Consider the following 20,748-nt stretch of genomic DNA (forward strand, 5'->3'; position numbering starts at 1 on the left):
GCCCGGGCCTTAGATCCAATAGAGCGCCGATCTAGGTGCCGAAGATCCAATTTTATACTGTCCCGATTTGAGATGCGTTTGGGTCCCAAATTGGCGAAATGCGACCCCGGCCTTAGGTCCAAAAGAGCACCGACCTAGGTGCCGAAGACCCAATTTAATTAACAACGGATAAAGGAAGATCAAGTTAGAACTATTTTTTTGTGTGTTATCTATTCATATAGGTTTCAAGTCAATTTAAATATTTTTTTTTCCATAGTTCGCCAACGTAACCGTTGTGCTAATAAGTTTAGTTATTTTGAATGAGCTATTTGAGCTCAACAGAAAAGACTAAAACTTACGAAACCAACCACTTAATACCTTCGCTTTGTTTTTCATGATAAGGTTCCTCATACTTTTTCTAAATATTGCCATTAAAATTTATTACCTCTAGAAGTATGGTACTAGAGATGTATATTAGGGCTCTTCTGGAATAAATGTTTAAGGCTTTTGACCCAGAGCTAAGCTATTTTATGTTTTAGGGTGTCAAACTTAAAATGGATGATGCTGGTAATATACTGGTGAAACGATTGGCTAAAAGCAACGTTTACATCAAAGCCTTATCTGAAGAAAATAGCATTAGCAACGAAGGTCTGAAATTGCCTAACGGTGCCCTGGAGGTTGACAAACCCGTCAAGGTATTTCTTGATTTCCTTTTTAAGATAAATTAAACAGAAACGTACCAAGTCAGTTTTTATTGATCTGATCTATAATAGCTCATTGTTACGCAACTAAGAGGTCCTTTTTCTTGTAACATTTGTGGTTCCTTCAACAACTCGGTATGATACTTTTCCTGGCAATAACACAATTACCTTTTGTCAATGGTTAACCTGTACGACGAGCATAGAATCTTTAGAAACAACATTGATTCATAAGTGAGGGGAAGCAAGTGACTCAGGCTTATTTTCAATAAAACTGGTCGGGGGTTTCAAGAAGACAGTTCCAAAAAGAAGTCCTCAAGCCTATTCAACGACAACAGCTAAGTTTCTGAAAAAAAAGAAAGTTCATATGTGGAAAGAAGTATTACCACTTGAACCTTTTATCTAAACTGAAATTTCAATCTTGACTCAAGCCTTATCTTATTTAATTTTTTTGTCAGAGATTTATAATTAGGATAGCTTATATCTCTTTTATGCAAAAATAAATATGAATCCTGCCTAAACACAATACATTGTTTAAGCCCCTGCAGAGAGGGGGGAAGGGCCAGATACCACATTTCCATAGGCTTATACTTTTCTAAGTTTGTCGTTTGGCATGATCCTTGGTTCAAGTCTAAGAGGGATTTTTGTTTGCTTCATGTTTTGTATCTAGGTATGCTACCTACAGCCTCTGCAAGTTCGCACAGGCTAAAAAGGCTCTTTCGCTTCTTTTTTGTGTCCAGGTATGTAACTACAGGAAGTCTGCAAGCTAAACAAAACTATGAAAATTGTTTCTCTTGATAGTCACATAAAATAGGCTTAATAGTAAAGGCTAACTCTCACGAATGTACTCTTGATTTGTGGATACGGAAAACAAGTTTTTTCTTTTGCAATTTAGACATCCTATTTAACTTATTTTATGGTAGCCGACATAGAAGCATTGACTAATTAAAGAGCGACATGTCTCCCATGTTTTTTCTTTTCCGTTCACTTCTTACAAAATTGATAGTGTGGGAATTTGAGAGGTGCTTTCTTTGGATCAAGATCAATAGGAGAGCTAACAGGGAGGATACGAGGCTGACCTGCGTCGATGAGCCTCCAAGAAGAGTATGAACCACGTGGACCAAAAGGTCAGCGGGAGGGCAAGGGCACGGAATCTTATATACACTTTAGCAGAAAAGGTTGTACCTTATTCAAACTGGAATCATACTGAGGACTAAAATTGGTACGACCGGAGGAATTTTTTGAATTCGGTGATAGCTCTAATACGGATTTGTTTTAAAAAGGATTTCAGTCATGATTAGGGACAAAAATGACTCGACTTGACGGATAAACGAGGTAAGTCAACACTCGGTGCGAGAGCAAGCTAATTTCGACTGTGTAAAAACCAAACGTCAAAATCTCGTTTACGTGGTGCAAAAACGTCTGAAATCCTTGCTGAGCACAAAAATGAGGTAAGTTTATGCTGCACTTAGTCCTCCTCCGTTGTTAACTTTTTTAGGTGGCATTTAGGCAAGTACCACCTGGTTTTAGCCAGAAAATTCAATGATTTTCAATCTCTGCAATTGGAGTCACCAGACAACCCTCCAGCGCCCTTCAATCCTGACCTCTCATTACCGACGTTTTAGAAGAAAGGTTTGTATTTTGCTTGTTTGAGCCGGAATCATTTAAGAATTTTCGTTCTGTATGAATGGAGAAGCACATACGGCCAGTCTCCCCTTCAACACCCTATTACATGGTCAAATTCACAAGAGAAAGATAGACATGTTCCAACTTGCTCTTAACCAGAATCAAGCAATAGTTTTCGATCTCTATGATTGGAGGACCCAAATATGATTCTATCTCCTATTCTATCATTCTATCTCATTCTATCTCCACAGTTACCTTTCGCGAAAAAAGGGAGCAAGTGGCACTATAATGTGGAATCATAAAAGGATTTTCAAACCATATGATTAGAGGGATGAAATGCTTCTTTGACCTCTCCTGATCTACTTTTTATGATAGTGCATGAGAATGATGATTTTCTGAGATCTAAGCCCTTTCCCTGAACCTTCCACGATGGTGTTGAAATCTGGATAAAAATTATGGGGCTATTAGAGTGGACAAAGGGACGGACTTTCAGTAGCGCGTCCATTTCCAGGAGCATCCCTGAATGTGGAAATTCAAGGATATCTTAGTACTTTCTATTTTTGGTTACTTCCCTGAGAAGCTCCTTCAAAGGTTACCAGTTTTAGCCTGTTAAAACCACTCGAATTGATAAGAAATTGTTTGAGCCCAACTTTCGTCTGCCTTAACACATACGTTGTAGACTGTTGTACAATGATCTGTCAGCAGTAGACTTAGTAGCTTCACTGTCTCCGCCTATAATATACCGTCATAATGTGAAATTTTGGAAGTTTCACTATTTGTTTGAACAAATTCTTAAGTCATCAATTTTTTAAATGAATGAATGAATGCATCCAAGGCATGGGGATGCGATATAACAATAAGAAAGAAAAGAACAAAGAAACATATACCGAAACATGAGCAAATATGTATATATTAAAAACATGACTAGACCAGACTTTTCTAAAAAGTAAGCCACTCCAAGTGTGGTGAATCTCTTTTGACGACAACATTACATACAAATTATCAAGCTGCACAATCGGTTCGAGGACTCAGTTCTTTTTCTTTATTTTAAGATGCCAGAAAACTATTTCACAATGTTCGAAATCCACTACCATATGGACTAAATCTGTTTAGCAGGAATGTTTAGCTTAAGAAAACCTTAACAGCATTTCAAATATGTACTTTTTTTTTAACTCAAAATCAGATGGCACGCAACAAAAGCGAAATTGAACGAAATATTTCCTAGTTAATCTGTTTTTTAAACTTTAACGTAAAGAGCAGGGGTTTGAGGAGGGGGTAGCCCACTTCATATACATAATAATTTCTTCTGGTTTGAAGTTTTAATGTCGCCCTTTACTTTCATTTGAAAAAAACTTGTTTTTTTTTATTCAATACGCGATTGAAACCAGTCACGAGCTAGCTCAGTGTAACTATAAAACAAGCGATTTAGTTTGAAGGTTAACTACAAGAATCTTAAAATCCTGAGGTCATTTTACCTTTTACAAATTGAGCCCTCCTCAAACCCAACATTGCCAAATAGTACAATGATTTTGGCAAATATTTCACAAATAAACTTATGGCAAGTTCCTGCATTGGTGATTTTTTTTTTTTGTATTTAAGCCTAATTGTGAAAATTTAATTGTCAATAAATGGTGCAATAAACGATGCAGAAACGATACGTTTTATTTCATCTTAGTCTCGTAATAAGAATAAAAAGTTTTCACAATCAAACTTAGCCCCAGTTTCGTAGTGGTATCCGTCACAAATAAAAACATTTCGTTTATGAAATAACTCGAACATTTTTTTTTCTTTTTTTTATTATTTTCATCTTGGGCCTTTTAATTTGAGTACCTTAATTTAGTTGCAAAAGTAGTTTCATAAACCTTATTCTACACACATAAACTTAAATTTTACGTACACAAATAAACTTAAATTTCACATAAATTCAGAAAAGAGCAATGGCTTGAAAGGTTTGGCCAACGCAATAAGTCAAGCTTATACGAACAGCAAGGACCATGAATGAATAATTGAAACCTGGAAAGAACAAATATTAAAACGAATACTAAAGTCAAATTTCAGATGAACTTAACTTACCACAATTAAGAAAGGGGCTACAGTCCCTCTAAGCTCTGCAAAGACTAGTAATTTAACAGTGTTCAAAACCGTTAAGTTATTTTAAAGCTTCATTTTTAACCTTAAGTTCGTTCTAAGCTTCACTTATTATATGGTTTTGTTTCTTCTCGTTTTAGTTTTAATATCACTGTAATTTTCTTCAGGGACTTTTTTACATCATAAGAACTAAAGTGCAGGATTGCAATTTAAATTTCAGGCAAACGGAATATTCAGTCGGAATTTCAATCAGTCGTTACTTTCTGCAATAATTTTTTGGCTTTTTTAACTAAAATAAATACGCCGTGGCTGGAAAGGGTGATTTCAAATTATTAAGATTTAATATCTTTTCATGAATTTGGTCCTCTATATGGCTAAAGCCATCCTGACCCTAACGCTGAGGACGCTCTTGAATATATTAAATAAATAAAAATTAACTGAAAGCAAGGGGCGACGTTAAAACTTAAAGCGAACAGAAATTATTTTATATTATAATTTGAAACAGAGATTGTCAGGGCCCTAAGCTTTTCATCTGCAAAAACACCTAGGATGAAAAATGACTTTTTTCTGGCTTTAATCCACGTGCTTCATGGCTTTTCTAATCCGTATGGTTTTGCATCATTGCAGCATGAAATTCGGAAGGTTTTGGAGCTAAGGAAGTTTTTACCAATAGGCAGTCCCCAAGCAAATAAGAAATGAGATTCGCTATTTACCTAAATATTTATGTTTCCTCATTAAATCAATTAGACCATCAAATTTTCTGTGACAAGAAAATTCTAGAATTTCATCAGGAGGTCCTGTGTACTTTTAAGTTTAAAATATACCTTTTATGAGGGTATGTTTTACTGAAAAACACATCTTTTTGGTTTGACTTTTCATTGAACAAAACTGAAAAACGACAAATTTGGTCCCCTTAGACATTGAAAAATAAATTTTACCCCCTCCCCCTAAATTTTCTTTAATTGATGGCACTGCTTATTGTTTAAAAAAAGAACAATAATAACAAACAAAGTTTTCGAAATTACTGTCAAATAGTTTCTGCCAGTAGTAGTAAAAGATAATTGTTGAAATTAAACAGGAAACCGTGTAATTGCATTGCAAAACTAATTCTTTATTCTTTTTGCTGCCCATGTAGCAAGTAGCCATGTAGCCATGTGGAAGTGCTGCCCATGTAGTAAAGGTGCAGAGATATCGATAATGTCTGCTATGTTATTTTATATCCTGGTTGCCAACGGCTACCATCTACAGCCCAAAAGACTTAATAATATACAATGAGAAAAAAGACGTTTTATGTTGCTCAGCACATCTGTGCTTTTACCATGTTTTCTCTCCTTTTTTCTTGTACAAGAGTACAAGTTCGAAGCGGATATTGGCACTTTCGCGCAATCGCAGGAAAGGGGGAATTCACCTCTGAAAATCGTTTGTCATTGACCCAATGTACTTGCCCAGTAAATTTCAACAGCATTTCAGTAAATTTCAACGAGAAAGCCTGCCTGTATTTTTGCTGAAAAACTCGCTAGTGAGACTGGTATCAGGGTGACCCTGGGCCTATTTTGGACCTCGAGTCATTCAGGTTGAAGATCAGTCCACACTTTCAATTTCAACAGAGTGTAATGTGCCTACCATTGTACTAAAAAGTTGTCAATAGAAAAATGAGAGTCTTTGAGGGGTCGGTGGTCCACTTTGATTCCAAATCTTACGATTTGTAAATCCTTACGTAATTCCTGTTGAAAAAAGTTGCGAGGTGCCTACGCCTCTGCTAAAACGCTGGGATGGGGAGGGGTTGGGTGGGTTAGAAGGTTTTTGTGAAAAGCGGAGGGCTACTTCACGCCTACATTAATGCAGATGAATAAATCCTCGCGTAGCAAACAAAAATGGACGGGGAAAGGGTGGAGGGGGTGCTGGGGAGGTGATGGTCTAACTTTGTGCCTTTGGCAATACTAATTCAAAGTACTTGCACGATTCTGGATCAAATAAGGCGCTACTTGCTTTTGTTTCTGCTAAAACTTGACGTGAAGGGGAGTATATAAGAGAGCCATGATTCAGGTTGAAACAAGGTGTAAAAGGCCTATCTGTCTGCCAGAAAGTCAGTAGTTAGAAGGGAGGAGTTCCGGAGTAACTACAGACATTGCTTTTGCTTTTAATACCATAGTCTGAAAATGTTGCAGTCTTGCCTAATTCCAACGCTAAAGTAAAACTCAAGAGGAGACAAATGTACTGCTTTCGCACGGTTAATTTTAAAAAAAAAAGTTTTTCCGAGGGAAGTAAAGAGCGAAGTTGAAACTCAAAACGAGCAAAAATTATTACTTCACAGCCTATCTAACATACATCAATAAAATTGATGCAAATAAATGAACCCTGTGTTTGTAGGATTACAGAAAACTAGTGCTTTACTGAAAACACAAAAGTCAAGTATAAAAAACAGGAATATTGATTTGGGAGTCAAAAGTGAATATGTAACCTGACAACAATAAACTAATCTATAAAGCTTTTCATAGTCTTACACCAGTTGTGACATCAGTAACTTTCAATATTGAATTAAAATTATCTTAAAAACATGTGTAAAATTAAATATTTCTTTAATAACCGCAAAGTCACTGAACAGCATACAGAAATATTGGATTGATTTATCAGGTAGTATTTTGGTCTCGCCAGCTATAATACCAATAGTGAATAATATACAATCTTAAATTGTAAGAAATATGTTTTAGTATTACTTGAAATGAAGATCAAATAAGACATAATATGAAGTCTGGAAATCCGGTTATTTATCTCTATACAACAGTGAATTTCAAGCTATAATAAAAATTCTAAAGCTCGTCTGTAGTCCAAATACTATCAAGATATCTTTACTTCGAACTTGTCTACAAACTGATCATGACATGTGCTTTTCAGAACCAAAACGAGAGCCAGTCATTGAACTGAGCCAATGTGCAGAAGTGATACCAAATTAAACGAAAAAAAATCATCTTAAGATCTTAAAGGGGGAAAATATTAAAAGGGATTGATCCTAAGAGGGATTGATTATTTTTATTCTCTAAAAAGCGTCCTTCATTGGTTTGTTTTTACCGTGCCAAAACTCTTGTATTATTTTGTGTTTTCAGTAAAGCGCCAGTTTTCTACAATGGTAGAAACATGGGGAAACATAATTAGTTGGTTTATTTGGTTCGTTTTTATTAAAATTTAATGTAAAAACAACGCTGCCATGATCGTTCATTTAAACGGAATATTGTGTGTTCGTTTTAAATTTCAATGTCACTCCTTAGTTTCAGCTGAAAACTTATTTATAATATAATTTCTAATTTATCACCTATCCAGGGGAGATCAGATACCTCTAGAAAATACTGAGGACAACCTTGACAGCTACGAAAAACTTTCAGTCTATATAAAGTTCATTATCCATGCTTCTCAAAACAATACATGTTTCTCAGGAACGTTTGTTTTCCGACGAACAAAAAGCTGTTTTTACTCGGTCGGCTTTGCCTGAAAAAGCCATAATGAAGACGGGGTCTTATAAATCGCCTACTGACTAGCTGAAACTAGAAGGCTACTGTAACAAAAGAGAGCTGTTTAAGGGCTATTTGATTTGATAGCACATTCCCACAAAGTGCACTCGCGGTTGTTTCCCCCTTTTTTTCAAATGAAAAAAGTGCCTTTTCCGATGAAATGACCAAAAAAAGACGCTTTTTAAAACTTAAGCAGGAGCAAAAAACTAAAGGGGCAAGGACGTTCCTTCCCCTCAATTACACCCGTTAGAGTTAGCACACAGGCTTATTGCAGGGTGAAGTTTGAACGTTCAATTCAAAACTGTTGATTTTTCAAGCTTAATGTTTCGTAGATTTTTAGTTGAAAAGTTTTTAGTTTTAGTTAATTTGTTTCCGGAATAATCTTTTACTTTTAAGATGAGTAGGCGATTTATTGATCTTACTAAGAGGGTCTGGAGGGGGAGTATATGTGAGGGATTCTTATAAACCTCCAGTTAAGGGCTTTGGACCATAATTACTACAGTGATACCGTTTTATGCTTCCAAGATATTTCACTTGAGCACCAAAACTGTTTTTAGTGCTGTATCTAACTTACGAATGGTAGAATCGATAAAAAGCACGTAGATACGAGCAAAAGTTTTTAAATGAGACATTACAAAGCACTCTAAAAGTTCTGGTAGCCCTCTAGCCCCAGCTTTTCTACTTGAGACATGGCACCAAAAGTGTCGTTTTTCGTGCCATTTGAAACTTGCAGATGGTGGAATTTATAGGAAGAACGTAGATATGAGCAATATTTTTGTATGAGATATCAAAAATCTATCTAAGATGTTCTGGTAGCCCCCTAGTCCCACAACTTGAGAAATAGCATAAAAAATGCCTTTTATCGTGCCATATGACACTTGCAGGTGCCGGAATTTATATAAATCTCGTACATATGAGAAATAGATTTTGAATGAGCTCTTAAGCATCTCTCTATGATGTTCTAATAACCCGCTAGGCCTGGAAAAAAAGACCGTTTTAACGTTTGTTAACTATTAGTTACTATGGCCTGGGGTTCGCTCTTTACTAGGTTGCAGCAATTGCTTCAGCCATGACAGAGTTCAATGCAAATTCTACCCAGAAACTAGTTAACATTGAATTCTGTGAAATCTAATAGATGATAAAATCTGTAAAAAAAAAAAAAAAAAAAAAAAAAAAAAAAAAAAAAAAAAAAAAAAAAAAAAACCTAGTAAATATAAGCGATAGCTTTTAATTGAGCCATTAAACATCTATCTACGATAGTGTGGTAGCGTGCTAACGTTTCAGTAGCTTACTGATGAGCAGACGGTTTATGAAACTTATTAAGGGGCTTGGTGGGGAAGTGTACGGGAGGGGTTCTTCTAAAGCTTCTGTTAAGGGTTCTGCAACATAATTATTACAATAGTACCTGTTTTGTACTTCAGAGCTTTTCCACTTAAGAAGTGGCACCAAAAGTGTTGTTTTTAGTGCTATATCGCACTTACGAATGGTAGAATGAAAAAAAAAGCACGTAGATATGAGCAATAGCTTTCAAATGAGCCATTAAACGTAACTCTTATAAGTTCTGCTATCCCAATAGTTTTTCCACTTGAGACATAGCACCAAAAGTTCTGATTTTAGTGCCATTTGGAACTTGCAGATGGTAGAATTTATAGGAAGAACGTAGATGTGAGCGATATCTTTTATACGAGTTATAAAAAACCTGTCTGCGATGTTTTGGTAGGCTGCTAGTGCTCCTTGAGGAATGGCACAAAAATTGTCATTTTATCGCCATATGGCGCTCGCAGATGGTGGAATTTATAAAAATCACGTAGATATGAGAAATAGCTTTTGAATGAACCATTAACTATCTCTCTATGATGTTCTGGTAACCCACTAGGCCTGGGGAAAAAAACGAAAAGAAAACAAGAGACAGATCAGTTCTACCAATACAAAAAAGTGATTTTCCTTGATATTCAAGGAGGGGGACTGTAATTTCCCTGATCATGCTTATTCCAATGGTTCACTTTTATTTTGATCTGACGCTATTTTCTAGGGGTTTCTGGCTTTTTTCAAAATCACCATAAATTTCTTGTCGCAATAAACTTTTACTTTTAAAATGAACCGAAATAATAGTTACCATTCCTCAACCAGTGTCAGATGGCAATTTTTTTCATTGGGCAGTTTTTTTTTCAAAACACGTTTTTAACTTTCGGTTACTATGGGCTGTCGTTCGCTCTTTACTAGTTTGTATTTACTACTCCAGCCATGATAATCTGAAATTGGTGGAATAAAAAAAGAAAAAAAAATGGACAACTTTATTCGAAAAAAGTACAACTTATAGAAAGCAGTAATAAGTCGATCTTAAAACCAACAGAAATTGTACTGGGAAGGAATAAATGAGATCTTAAACCAAAAAAAAATTAAAATCAATAATTATCAATCTCGATAATGCTAGAGCATTTGCGTTTCCCAAGATTTTTATCCAAGAATTAATAGCCCAAAGCATGTGAATTTCTTTATATCTCGTTTTACCGTGTTTTAGATATGAATATGTCACACTTTTTTTTCTTTTTTTTTTGTTTTATAGCAAGGTCAATATCAAAACACTTAATAGCCAAGGCTGGATCGTTTCCGTTTGCCAATACTTGTAGCTAGCAAAAATTTAGGGAAAACACGCAATGACTAAAAACTGGACGCAGGTCAATGAACCGCAAGTGTGACTGTTTTCTTAATTAAATTCAACTTTGACTTTTCGGACGTGTGCATTCACTTTCCTTTCTCTTTATTTTTTCGATTTAAGCTAATTATCTGCAAAAGATTTAATTTATTATCTTTTTGCAAGTTATTCAATTCAATTATTCAATCAATTATTCAATTCAATTCAATTATTCAGTCAATTCAATTATTCATTATTAAGTTATTCAATTCAATTTATTTCTGACCCGTCAACAAAACAAAAGAGGGTTTGTAGCCCTAATGACAGAGTAAGACAAAAAAGGAGAAAATAAACAATCAACGAAAAGAGAGATTACAATCAACAAACAACAACATAACTACAAACTGATACGAAGAGGGAAGACCACTGGTGGTTGAGTTTTCTAGCGAAGGATTTGAAATCTTCCACTCTTTTATCAATAATGTTTGTAGGCAGAATCAGTTTAAATTTTTGTACCAGAGAGGAATTAATGGTCCAAGGAGGCAGATGCAGCAGATACTTGGCGAATTTAAAATAGATTTGGTTAATATTTTTTTCATTTGAAGTAGAAAAAATTTCCAAATGGGGGACATAGCAAGAAGATGGGGCACAGTTAGATTGTTGTAAAGTTTGGAAAGGTGAAATCGAGTAAGATTTTTGATATTTATCACGGTTTCGAGGGCTGGGTACAGAGGTCACTCGGTTTGAAAAACCCCTTGATTAGCTTAAAAGCTTGTTTATACATGTCTTGTTTGGCTATTCAGTGGTACAAAAGACGTCATATGACTTCACAATACCCCTCCCTCAACACAGTGGCGTGATTTTGTCAAAATCTTTGGTGAGGGGATAAAGCCATATATTACCATAAAGGTAAAGATATACTAAAGAAAACTGACCTGTTTCTCTAGATACTTGAATTATGCAGGCTTACCTTAGTTTTGACAAGATTTTTTTGCGGAAACTAAATTTCAGCTGTGGGGGCAAACTGAAGTCTGGAGGGGGCAGTTTCTCCCTGCCTCATAGCAAATTAAGCCCCTCTCCCCACCCTGAATGGGTTTAAATACCTCCAATAAATATTTTTTAATTTGTTACAGATGTGGTTTTTACAGAAGAGTAAATTTGTTACAGAACAGTTCTTGGCTATCTTAAATGTTTTGTAATGAATAATCTCAATTCCTTTTAGAAGCCAAAAATTGTATTAAACCAATCCCGAAGAGTGAATTTGGTTTCCTTAATCGACTAAAGTGATTCTAGGGTATGATGTGTTATAGTAGATAATAGAAGGTTCATCCTACAAATTAAATAAGTTCAGATTAAAAAGCAAGGAGCAATGTAAAATTAGCTAGGCTATATGGTATTAAAATGCAAAACGGGTTGTGTTTAGGTTTCCTCTTGCCCAAGGGTGCAGCTTATTGCTGTTCAGCTGGTGCTCAATAAACAAGATTTTCCAGAAATGGTACAAAAAAATGACCTTCGACGACAATTTAGTAACAATTTTATTACAAAAAACAAGGAATTTTTATTAATTTTTAAAACAAAGAAAATATTTTAAAGCAATAGTTTTAGTATTTCACGAAATTACACCAGAAAGTGAAAACTATTTCATATTTACTTAATGGAAATAATTGTTGTTAATAAACTAGATTTATCAGTGGTATTTCCATAAAATAGAAACAAGTTCTGGAGTATTTTTTACCACTTTCCCTCTTCACTTGGAATTCTTGGGTATATAATGTTGGATAACTCGATAATGCACTTTTATATGGTATGTTTTCCGTATAATTTGAAGGTTTTTTTTTAATTTGCTCATGACAAAATACTTCCCCATCTTTGCCTGCCAAAATGAAGTACCATTTTCCTTCCTGGGTATAAGTGTATAACTGTTATCAGTCGCTTTAGTTAAGCAGAGTGGCTTTAAAGCCAAAGTTACTCCTGCTACAAGCAGTCCAAAGTAATCTATACCTTTATTGTCCAGACACAACTTTTCCTGTCAAAATGTTGAATTGGTTTCCCTGGCTGCATTAATACATCTAATATGTTTAGAAGGTATAACTAGTTTCTCCGTCCCTCATATCACAGTAACTGCTTGAAATTTATTTTAGATGTAAATAACCTTTCCCGTTTATTGATGGTTATTTTGACATTATTTTCTACTTTGTTTATAGCAGCTGTCTCATTTACAACTTAACTGTGGTTAAGGGCCCAAGGTAGCTAATTTTTTTTTTTTTTTTTTGAAGAAATAAACCTACAGGACACACCGTTTGTATATTGTGCTCAATAGACAAGACCGATTTCTATGGTTTTCTCACAAGAAGGGGTACATAAAATATACCTAACAAGAAGAAAGGTTTGTTTTTCATCTGGTGGTTTGTTATTGCCTACTTAACCCCGCCCTCATCTGTGTGCAGCTATATGAAGCTGATAAGAATTATAAATAATATTTTAACAATGATTCCAAGATCGGGGAAAACCCCTTCGTCCAAAGCTACCTCAAGCCCGCCACATCTTTAAACCCCCTGACTTAAAAATGCTATCAAACGTTTCCTTACATCTTACTTTATTAAAGTTTTTGGGTGGGATGGTAAGGTGTGTTTGACAGGGGTTGACCTTATGAAACTTAAAGTTTGGAAGGCTTTAACAGTAGACCAGAGAGACTATTGTCGGTCGCACTTTGCATTAATTTATTGACTATCTTTCCTCTACCACAGTTTGTCTAATAATACTTTGGAATTTTCTAAATGCTTACAGACTCAATATTCTCTTGGTCGTGTCGAGAAAATTCCATTGAGACGGACAATTTATATTATTTATATTAGTTTTTAATTTATATTAATAATTATGTTTATCCAGTTTTCTCTATCTATTTTATTAATAAATTATTTACATATTTCAGCTCTTTGATATGAAGAAGTTCCAGCTAAACATAACAAAAGAAATCCAACGAGCTTATCCAGATAGAAGACAGCTTGAGAAACAGTGTATTACGAGTTTGGGTTTTGTAAGAAATGAAACGGATCCCTTAGACTGCCCAATATGGGTGATGCTTATCAATATTGTTGCTATTGATATGCTCAAATCAAAAATGCCACCAAGTAAGTAAATTTTAATATATTATACATATTTTCTATTTCTCTATTCATTCTCTATTTCACTCTATTCCATTTCTCTGTTCATTCTCTATTTCTCTACAGCCGTCAAGATTTTTGTATGATGTGGCCAATTATTTTTTTATATACCTCCATTAGAGAAAAATTATAAAATGTCCTTGTCCTCTTTTTTCGAGATTTGGCGCTACTGTAACGAGGGTTAAGTATGAATTATCATTATTACTAGGATAGTAGAAGCCGCAGTAATTATTGCATTCAAGTATGGATCCGAAACCTCGGTGCTTGGGAATGCTGGGAAATGTATGCTAGATTCTTTCCTGGGTAATTGCCAAAGGATAGTTTTAGGTACTCATTTGAACGACCTCATATCAAACAGTAGACTTCACGAAAATTGCTACTCAGTCGCATTTTCTATGGCTTTAATGAAAGAACGTATAATTAGGTTACGTTTTACGGATGAAGGATATTAGGCTGCTACAGAGAGAAACGATATATTAACAAACATATGATAAACAAAAAGTCGTAACTTATTAACTCCCCTAAAAAGCAAAGTTTGTTCATCGGGAAGTAGAAAAAAAACTTGGTCACTGACACAACTAATGCCACCATGCTAAAAAAAACAAATATAAAAACAAACATCATTACTTCATCTCTGGGAACTACATACTCGCAAAACCCCCAGACAATAAATCAAAGCTCATATTCTATAGAAAGCAGTTTTTCATAAGTATATGGGGTCGTCAATAATATTAATATCACTTTTTAAAATATTCTGTTTCCGTGTATCTCTATATAAGCAGAAAAACATGAACGGGAAGAAATGTCTACGTTTACGGAAATCAACACTACCCCTTCTATCGTGAAAATGAACAGCAGACCTAACGCACAATAAATCACTGAAACAACGAGGCTGAAAATCCTGCTGCAATCTCAAAATGAACCACAACGTATGAATTACGCGAATACTTGCGGCCAGCAAAATATTTAAAGATGGAGAAATTTTAGAGGAGACTGAAGAGTAGAAATCTCTGCTAAATCCTCACAAAAAAAGTGCTTTTTGACAATGGGATGGAAAAATGGGGTACGTAAAAAATTGAAAATATAAACTGAAGCACTGTGTGTAAGATGTTCCTTGAGTCTTGTTTAGGCTGCTGATATATAAAGAAAAAAATGTTGAGTATTGTTTTCTATTGAAAATTTTAAATTTTAAGTCAGATTCAAAAGCTTAATTGATTTCAGAAAACACGCCTTGTTTAATAGTTACCTATGCTTATATTTGTATGCAACCGACATTTCGCAAGGTATAATCATGATTCTACACTTTTTATCTTCACATATGAGTGAACATTTCACAATTGTACCACACAAAAAAAACGTTTATTCTAGTTCTTATAATGACAGCTTTCTTTGTTTTGCCAATTCTATAAATTTCCAAGCCGAGTGACCCATTAAAGAAATTTACATTTTTCCTTCCTAAGATAGGTTTGTATAACTATATACAGATGGAGGATAACCTTGGAATGAGCTATTCCTCAGATTGCGTTCGAAAGTAAATAAATTGATTTCAAAAGTAATTTTACGTGAAAGCAATAGATAATTTATAATCAGCTGGAAAAAATTATTTATCAACAAATATTGATGAAAGCTTGACATTTTTATGTTAAAAAAACAAAACTTATGTTAAACCAGAGGCTCCCATCTTTAAAATTTGTTGATCCAATTGTATTATCAAATTTCAAGAGCGTCATCTATGTTTAATTTCGTTGTTTTTGTTTCTTTAGTGTATACTTAGTCAATATGTCTATCGTAAAAGAGTGGCTTAGAATGCTTTGAAGTGTCCTTGGGATGGAAAAAATAGTACATCACAAGATTAAATTTGCTAAATAGCAAACAACGCTGCAACAAAGGCCCAACCCCATAGACTTCATCGGAAAGGAACTAAGAAACTATTTAAAATATTTTGGGGATATTTTTGGGAGGTGACCAAAGGTGCAGCCTCAAAGGTGCAGCCTCAAAGGTGCAGCCTCAAAGGTGATAATATGGAGGAAGATAATTCTCCATCTAACTTCGAAAGCCTTGATGTTTTAATGAGTTTGAATTAATAGTAGTAGGCTGGGTCCTAGGCTTTCCCTGAGCCTTGAACACCAAGAGTAATGTAGTTTAACAGCGGAACGCATGTTATGTCTTAAATATTTTCAGATGTTACATATCGATAGAGACATCCTCAAATAGAGTGGTAAGAGGTTATAAAAAAATATTTAAAGGAAGCTGGGGAGTTTTCATAATCTGCTGGCGTTTGGCTGCTTTGGGCTACGATGGATTGTTAGCAGCAGTAATAGTAACTTATATTCTTCCCTGACAACAAATTGTTATCCCTACAAAACAGTGATTCTGAAAATTCTGACGTTAAATTTAGTGTTACTATTTTTATAACATCAGCAGCTAATTTGGTTATCTGTTTTAAAATCTTTCTCCGTATCTCTTCGCTCTCGTGTTTCATTCAGATGTGCCTCTGAATTCACTTTGAATACGAGCGAGTGTTTTTTTCCTTTTAAATTAAACCAAACTGCATGATTTTTTTACCCGGTTGATTTTTTTTTAAACATCCAGCTCGAAAGGAGATATAGAAATCTGAAATTTGTAGCATTTCAGTTCGAAACACATAAAATAACCACTAGCAATGGTATTCACATCAAATAATTTAATCTTAACTATTCAAGACATCTGATCGTAAAGGTGCAACGTCATTGTGGGCAGCTAGGAAGTCGTACTTTCCGCACAAAAACAAAAGACACCGCGTGCAATCAATCTTAATTCATTTATTAATCTGACAAAGTTTTAATTTACAACCTTGTACCACTTACCAAGTTCAAGGCTTATGCTCTATTATGGTTGTTTTTTAACTTACCTAATTAGAAATTACTGACACTTCATCACAAATATATAAAGCTTGACAATTAGAGCTGGTGGCTGCTAAAGAAGGTGTGGTCTTTTTATGTGTATGGGGCTTTTTTTGCATTTCCAAATGCGGTAGGCACATATTTTGACCTTGACTTCAATTAATTTTTCAAAAGAGTGACCACTAGTTTTCTAATGAACCAACGGAAGAAATATCAACGGAATTTCGTATATAGAATCTGTATTATTATTACTATTGACGATTTATCAGACTCACCCTCGCCCATGAATTCCCTACGTAAAATATTGAAATATGCATGAAATATTGAATTATACATGGTTGCTAGTTGTTGCTATGCAAAAATGATATATCCCTCCCCTCAGTCCCTACTTTTGACGTTTATTTCCATTATTTTCTATTAAATTTAGAGTACCATTGCGCATATTTCCTCCCAATATTAATTTGAAAGATTTTTTTAGAATATGCTTATTTATGAACAAGAGTTGCTCCTTATGTATAATTCATAACAACGAATTATTCTATTGATTATTAACGATATATTTTTGTTTTAGTGAAGAGAATGGAGAGTCGCTCAAGGAATAGAGTTGCAATGCCAGAAGAAGATCCGTACAGTGTCGCAGGGGGCAGTGCTGGGTCATCTGGTTCTTCAGGTTCAGGTGCTCCACCTAGACGAAGTGACAAGCCCCCAAAACTTCCTCCTAGAGATGGGCATTATGGGCAGAAAATACCCAAGGTGTGTTTCTGTCATTATCCCCTATTTTAGATTATTTTTTTAAAGTCGAGTTAAAGTAAAAACAATTATTCTCGTCTTGTAGTGACACCCCTGGAATCACTGGTGACTCCAGGGGGATTGGAATTTCTGGGGCCCTCTTTCCCTTTTTTTTCTTTTTTTTTGCTCCTTTTTAAGAGTAAATGTGTCAGTTTGGTCAATTATTGGCACCTTTTTCACATTGCCCCCCCCCCCACCAAGATTTCGCTCCTTATCATATCTCTAGCCACAGATAAAGGAAACTCTAATGCAACTAAGAATCCTAAGGAATCAAGTCGATCAGAGTATCGACTTGAGTCGATACACACAAGTCCTTGGGCTCTTATCTCTAGCCACAGATAAAGGAACCTCTGATGCACCAAAGAATCCTAAGGAATCAAGTTGATACTCTGACTAAATCAGATTCCAGAAGTGAAAGATTTCCCTAGATTGAGTCAGTGTCTTTATAAGGATCACTTCTGTAGTTGATTATACGCTCTGTTACTCCTGAGACATATTTTCAAGACAATCATCAAAAAGTTTAATTTCAACCTTCCTATTAATTTTGTTTTATGATCAACTAATAGGTACAGTGTAATTACGGTAAAAATTCGCTTACCAGACAAGCTTTCTCTTATATTTTTAAGTAAATGGTAGAACCATATGAATGAAAACGAAATACCGAATCCTAAATATGTCTAAACGTTTCGTCTATCTTGGGCAGCTAGTCTACTAATAAAGTAATTAAATTTTTTCCGAAAAGGCATTACTTACATTAGATTCTGCTTTCCTGACCAGCCTAAAGTACTTCTTGTCACAATTGCCACAATTTCTCACAAATATTTTTGTCACAATGCGTAAAGAAATAGTTTAGTTCTATTTACTTCGAACAACAACGTTTTCAGTTAAAAATTTTTAAGTGAAGTCGGTAAATAAAACGCTATTGGTAACATCCATGTTTGTTACATTATAATAAGCGTTAGACAAAGCGTTAGTTAAACTTCAGCGCCAAGAGTTGAGTACTGAGGACGTTGAGAGCCCTACTTAAGCAAGGATGTTTTCTGGTTGTTTCATGTTTTAACGCTGTTAACTGTTATTTGATAAAATTTGTTTAATTAGATGATGTTGTTTTTCATTTGTTTATAATAAGTAAATTATACACAGAACAACAGTATCTTAAGGACAAAATGCGTAACCGCATTGGAATGTGACTTTAGAAACTGATGGATTTGAAACCCCTAATTATTTTCAGGGTGAAGTGTAAAACTATAATAACAGTATTTTAGAGTACAACGAATATTTTAATTGTATATCAATAGTCTGTAATTGCAAGTGTTGTATTTACGTTTTACCCTTCTAAACATTTGAACTGAATATTTTATTGTTTAAAGAAAACTTATGATAGCCAATCTGTAATTGAAAGTGTTTTATTTGCTGATTGCTTTTGGAAAGATTTGAACTGAAAATTTTATCGTTTAAATTACCTACGAGCAAATAAGTAATTTTGATCAAGGAACATGTGCAAATTAAGGGAGGGTTTCAATTTCCTACATATTTAGTTTTTCATCCAAAAACAGAGACTTTGCTATATTTCATTAATATTCGAAACATTTTTGTAGCCTGACTATGATGATGCTATCGATGAAGAAACATTTAAAGCAATGCAAGCTCAACGTGCCAAGGACCAAATCTTTGAAAAAGATAAAAAATATGGTGAGCTATTTGAATTTGGTCATTTTCTATTTTTCTATAATCTATTCGAAATACTTTCTCTTATCATTATGTCGTAAAAAGTTTTCCGTTATTTTATATTGTACATTTTAGTTCTTCGTTATTAAGCGGTTGATTTAGAATAAAGCTCTTTCCCCCATGCTACCTTAATCCTAGCATACAAAGAGAAAGATGGTTGTATATCACAATGCCATTTTTGGATTTCCTGGTTCCCTAAAAATAATCTTCACCTTTTGAAATAATCCAACCCCGTTTATAGCCCTAATCATTTCCCGTTATTGTACTGCCTAGTTTCATCACAACTTTCTAAGATATATCTTACTTGGCTAGCCCAAGAACCTTTTATCCTGTCACAGAACCGATCTTGGTATGCCGACTTTAAGTAGCCAGTCATCTTATGGAGGTACTAGTGTTTCCCAATACCTAGCCATGGTAACTAATCTATTCACTCTTGCACTAGTCCGCCCCAAATTACCCCTTAAAGCTGATCCATTTAATTTGTCGCTTAGAGCTAACAATTCATTAATTTCTTATTGTTCATATAGTGTTTCCTGTGTGGATTTTTTTTTGTACTTGGACGGTTTCAGTAGCATAATGCTTCATTAATTAAGTTTAATGTTCACTCTTCAACAAGCAATTTTGTGACATGCCTGTAGCTGTAACTTCGCACCAAAAGAACAGCATACCTATATCTTTGGATTCAATAGTCTCAGTTTTATATATTCACCGAGCCAGAATTTTAATAATACATAGACTTTTTTTGAAGATGGATCTAAACTTGCTTAAAAAATACGAAAATTATCCCTTTTGCAACAATTTAAAACTAAAACTCAAAGTATTCTCAATTTAAATTCCAAATACTCCAATTTCGAAAAATTTGATATATATATCTGATTCACAGCTATGGAATAATAGTAAAAATGTTGTTGAAGGCGTAGGAGAGTAGCAAAACAGCATAACAGAAATTGTACTGGGAATATAAACCTTAAAAGAAATCAATAATGTAAAGTTGAAACTCCTTGATTTGTGTATTAAAATAGAAAACACTACAGTGTTTGAATTGTGCGCAAAATTTTTGATACTCAGAATATATAATATAATGATCTCCAATTGAATGTATGTATCCAATTGGTCTCCAATTGATCCAATACGATCTTCACTTGCAATTGAAAATTCTGTTTTTTTTCTACGACTTGCACAACATAATTTATTATATGCTTGCAAAAACAAAAATACTACGATATTTAATTAAGTCACAAAACTAGACAATATTTTTAAATGGTGCAACTTATTTTACGATACTACAATAGAAAACATAGTAAAAAAAAAATACATAAATTTCATTGAGGTCAAGGATAATTTGGCATAATAGCAAAGTTCTTGGTTATAGTCGCTATTGCTCTATTATGCTGGGTTAATTAAAAAAAAGAGTAATTTTTCAAGTTGACTTCGTATATAAAAAAGGGCCACGCTAGTTTTTTTGACAGGGGTACGTCATTTCTCTTTTGATAAAGGATGCTATTTAGGAGGAGACAGCGGAGCAAACCCCCGGCTAGGGCTAAAGGCTTATTGAGCATATGGAAAAAAAGGGACATTTTTCAAAAACGATTTAAAAACGGTGGGTTAGCTTCGCTTTGTGTCCCATAGGAACTTTTTGTGGTTTTTTTCTCC

At 34.5% G+C, this 20,748-nt stretch overlaps 1 protein-coding gene and 1 long non-coding RNA gene across 11 annotated transcripts in view; one reads left to right on the forward strand and one right to left on the reverse strand.

Moving 5' to 3' along the window:
- LOC136036181 (uncharacterized) overlaps nt 1–20,748 on the forward strand; it is a 122,158-nt gene that overhangs the window by 88,423 nt on the left and 12,987 nt on the right. For all 9 annotated transcript variants that reach the window (XM_065718251.1, XM_065718250.1, XM_065718253.1 and 6 more), the window contains 4 exons: nt 519–674; nt 13,465–13,663; nt 17,150–17,331; nt 18,966–19,059. In XM_065718251.1, coding sequence (XP_065574323.1) covers nt 519–674; nt 13,465–13,663; nt 17,150–17,331; nt 18,966–19,059 — 631 coding nt within the window. The remainder of the gene's footprint in view (nt 1–518; nt 675–13,464; nt 13,664–17,149; nt 17,332–18,965; nt 19,060–20,748) is intronic.
- Nucleotides 3,323–20,748, reverse strand: part of LOC136036183 (uncharacterized) — a 75,405-nt gene continuing 57,979 nt past the window's right edge. The window contains exons 1-2 of one of the 2 annotated variants that reach the window (XR_010619656.1): nt 10,014–10,126; nt 3,323–4,316 (exon numbers count right to left, since the gene is read on the reverse strand). This is a non-coding gene — a long non-coding RNA (uncharacterized LOC136036183). Of the gene's footprint in view, nt 4,317–10,013; nt 10,127–20,748 lie in introns of those variants that run through there. The other variant, XR_010619657.1, reaches the window with a different exon arrangement.

This window comes from Artemia franciscana, chromosome 15 (assembly GCF_032884065.1).
Source record: "Artemia franciscana chromosome 15, ASM3288406v1, whole genome shotgun sequence".
In the NCBI taxonomy this organism is placed as follows: Eukaryota; Metazoa; Arthropoda; class Branchiopoda; order Anostraca; family Artemiidae; genus Artemia; species Artemia franciscana.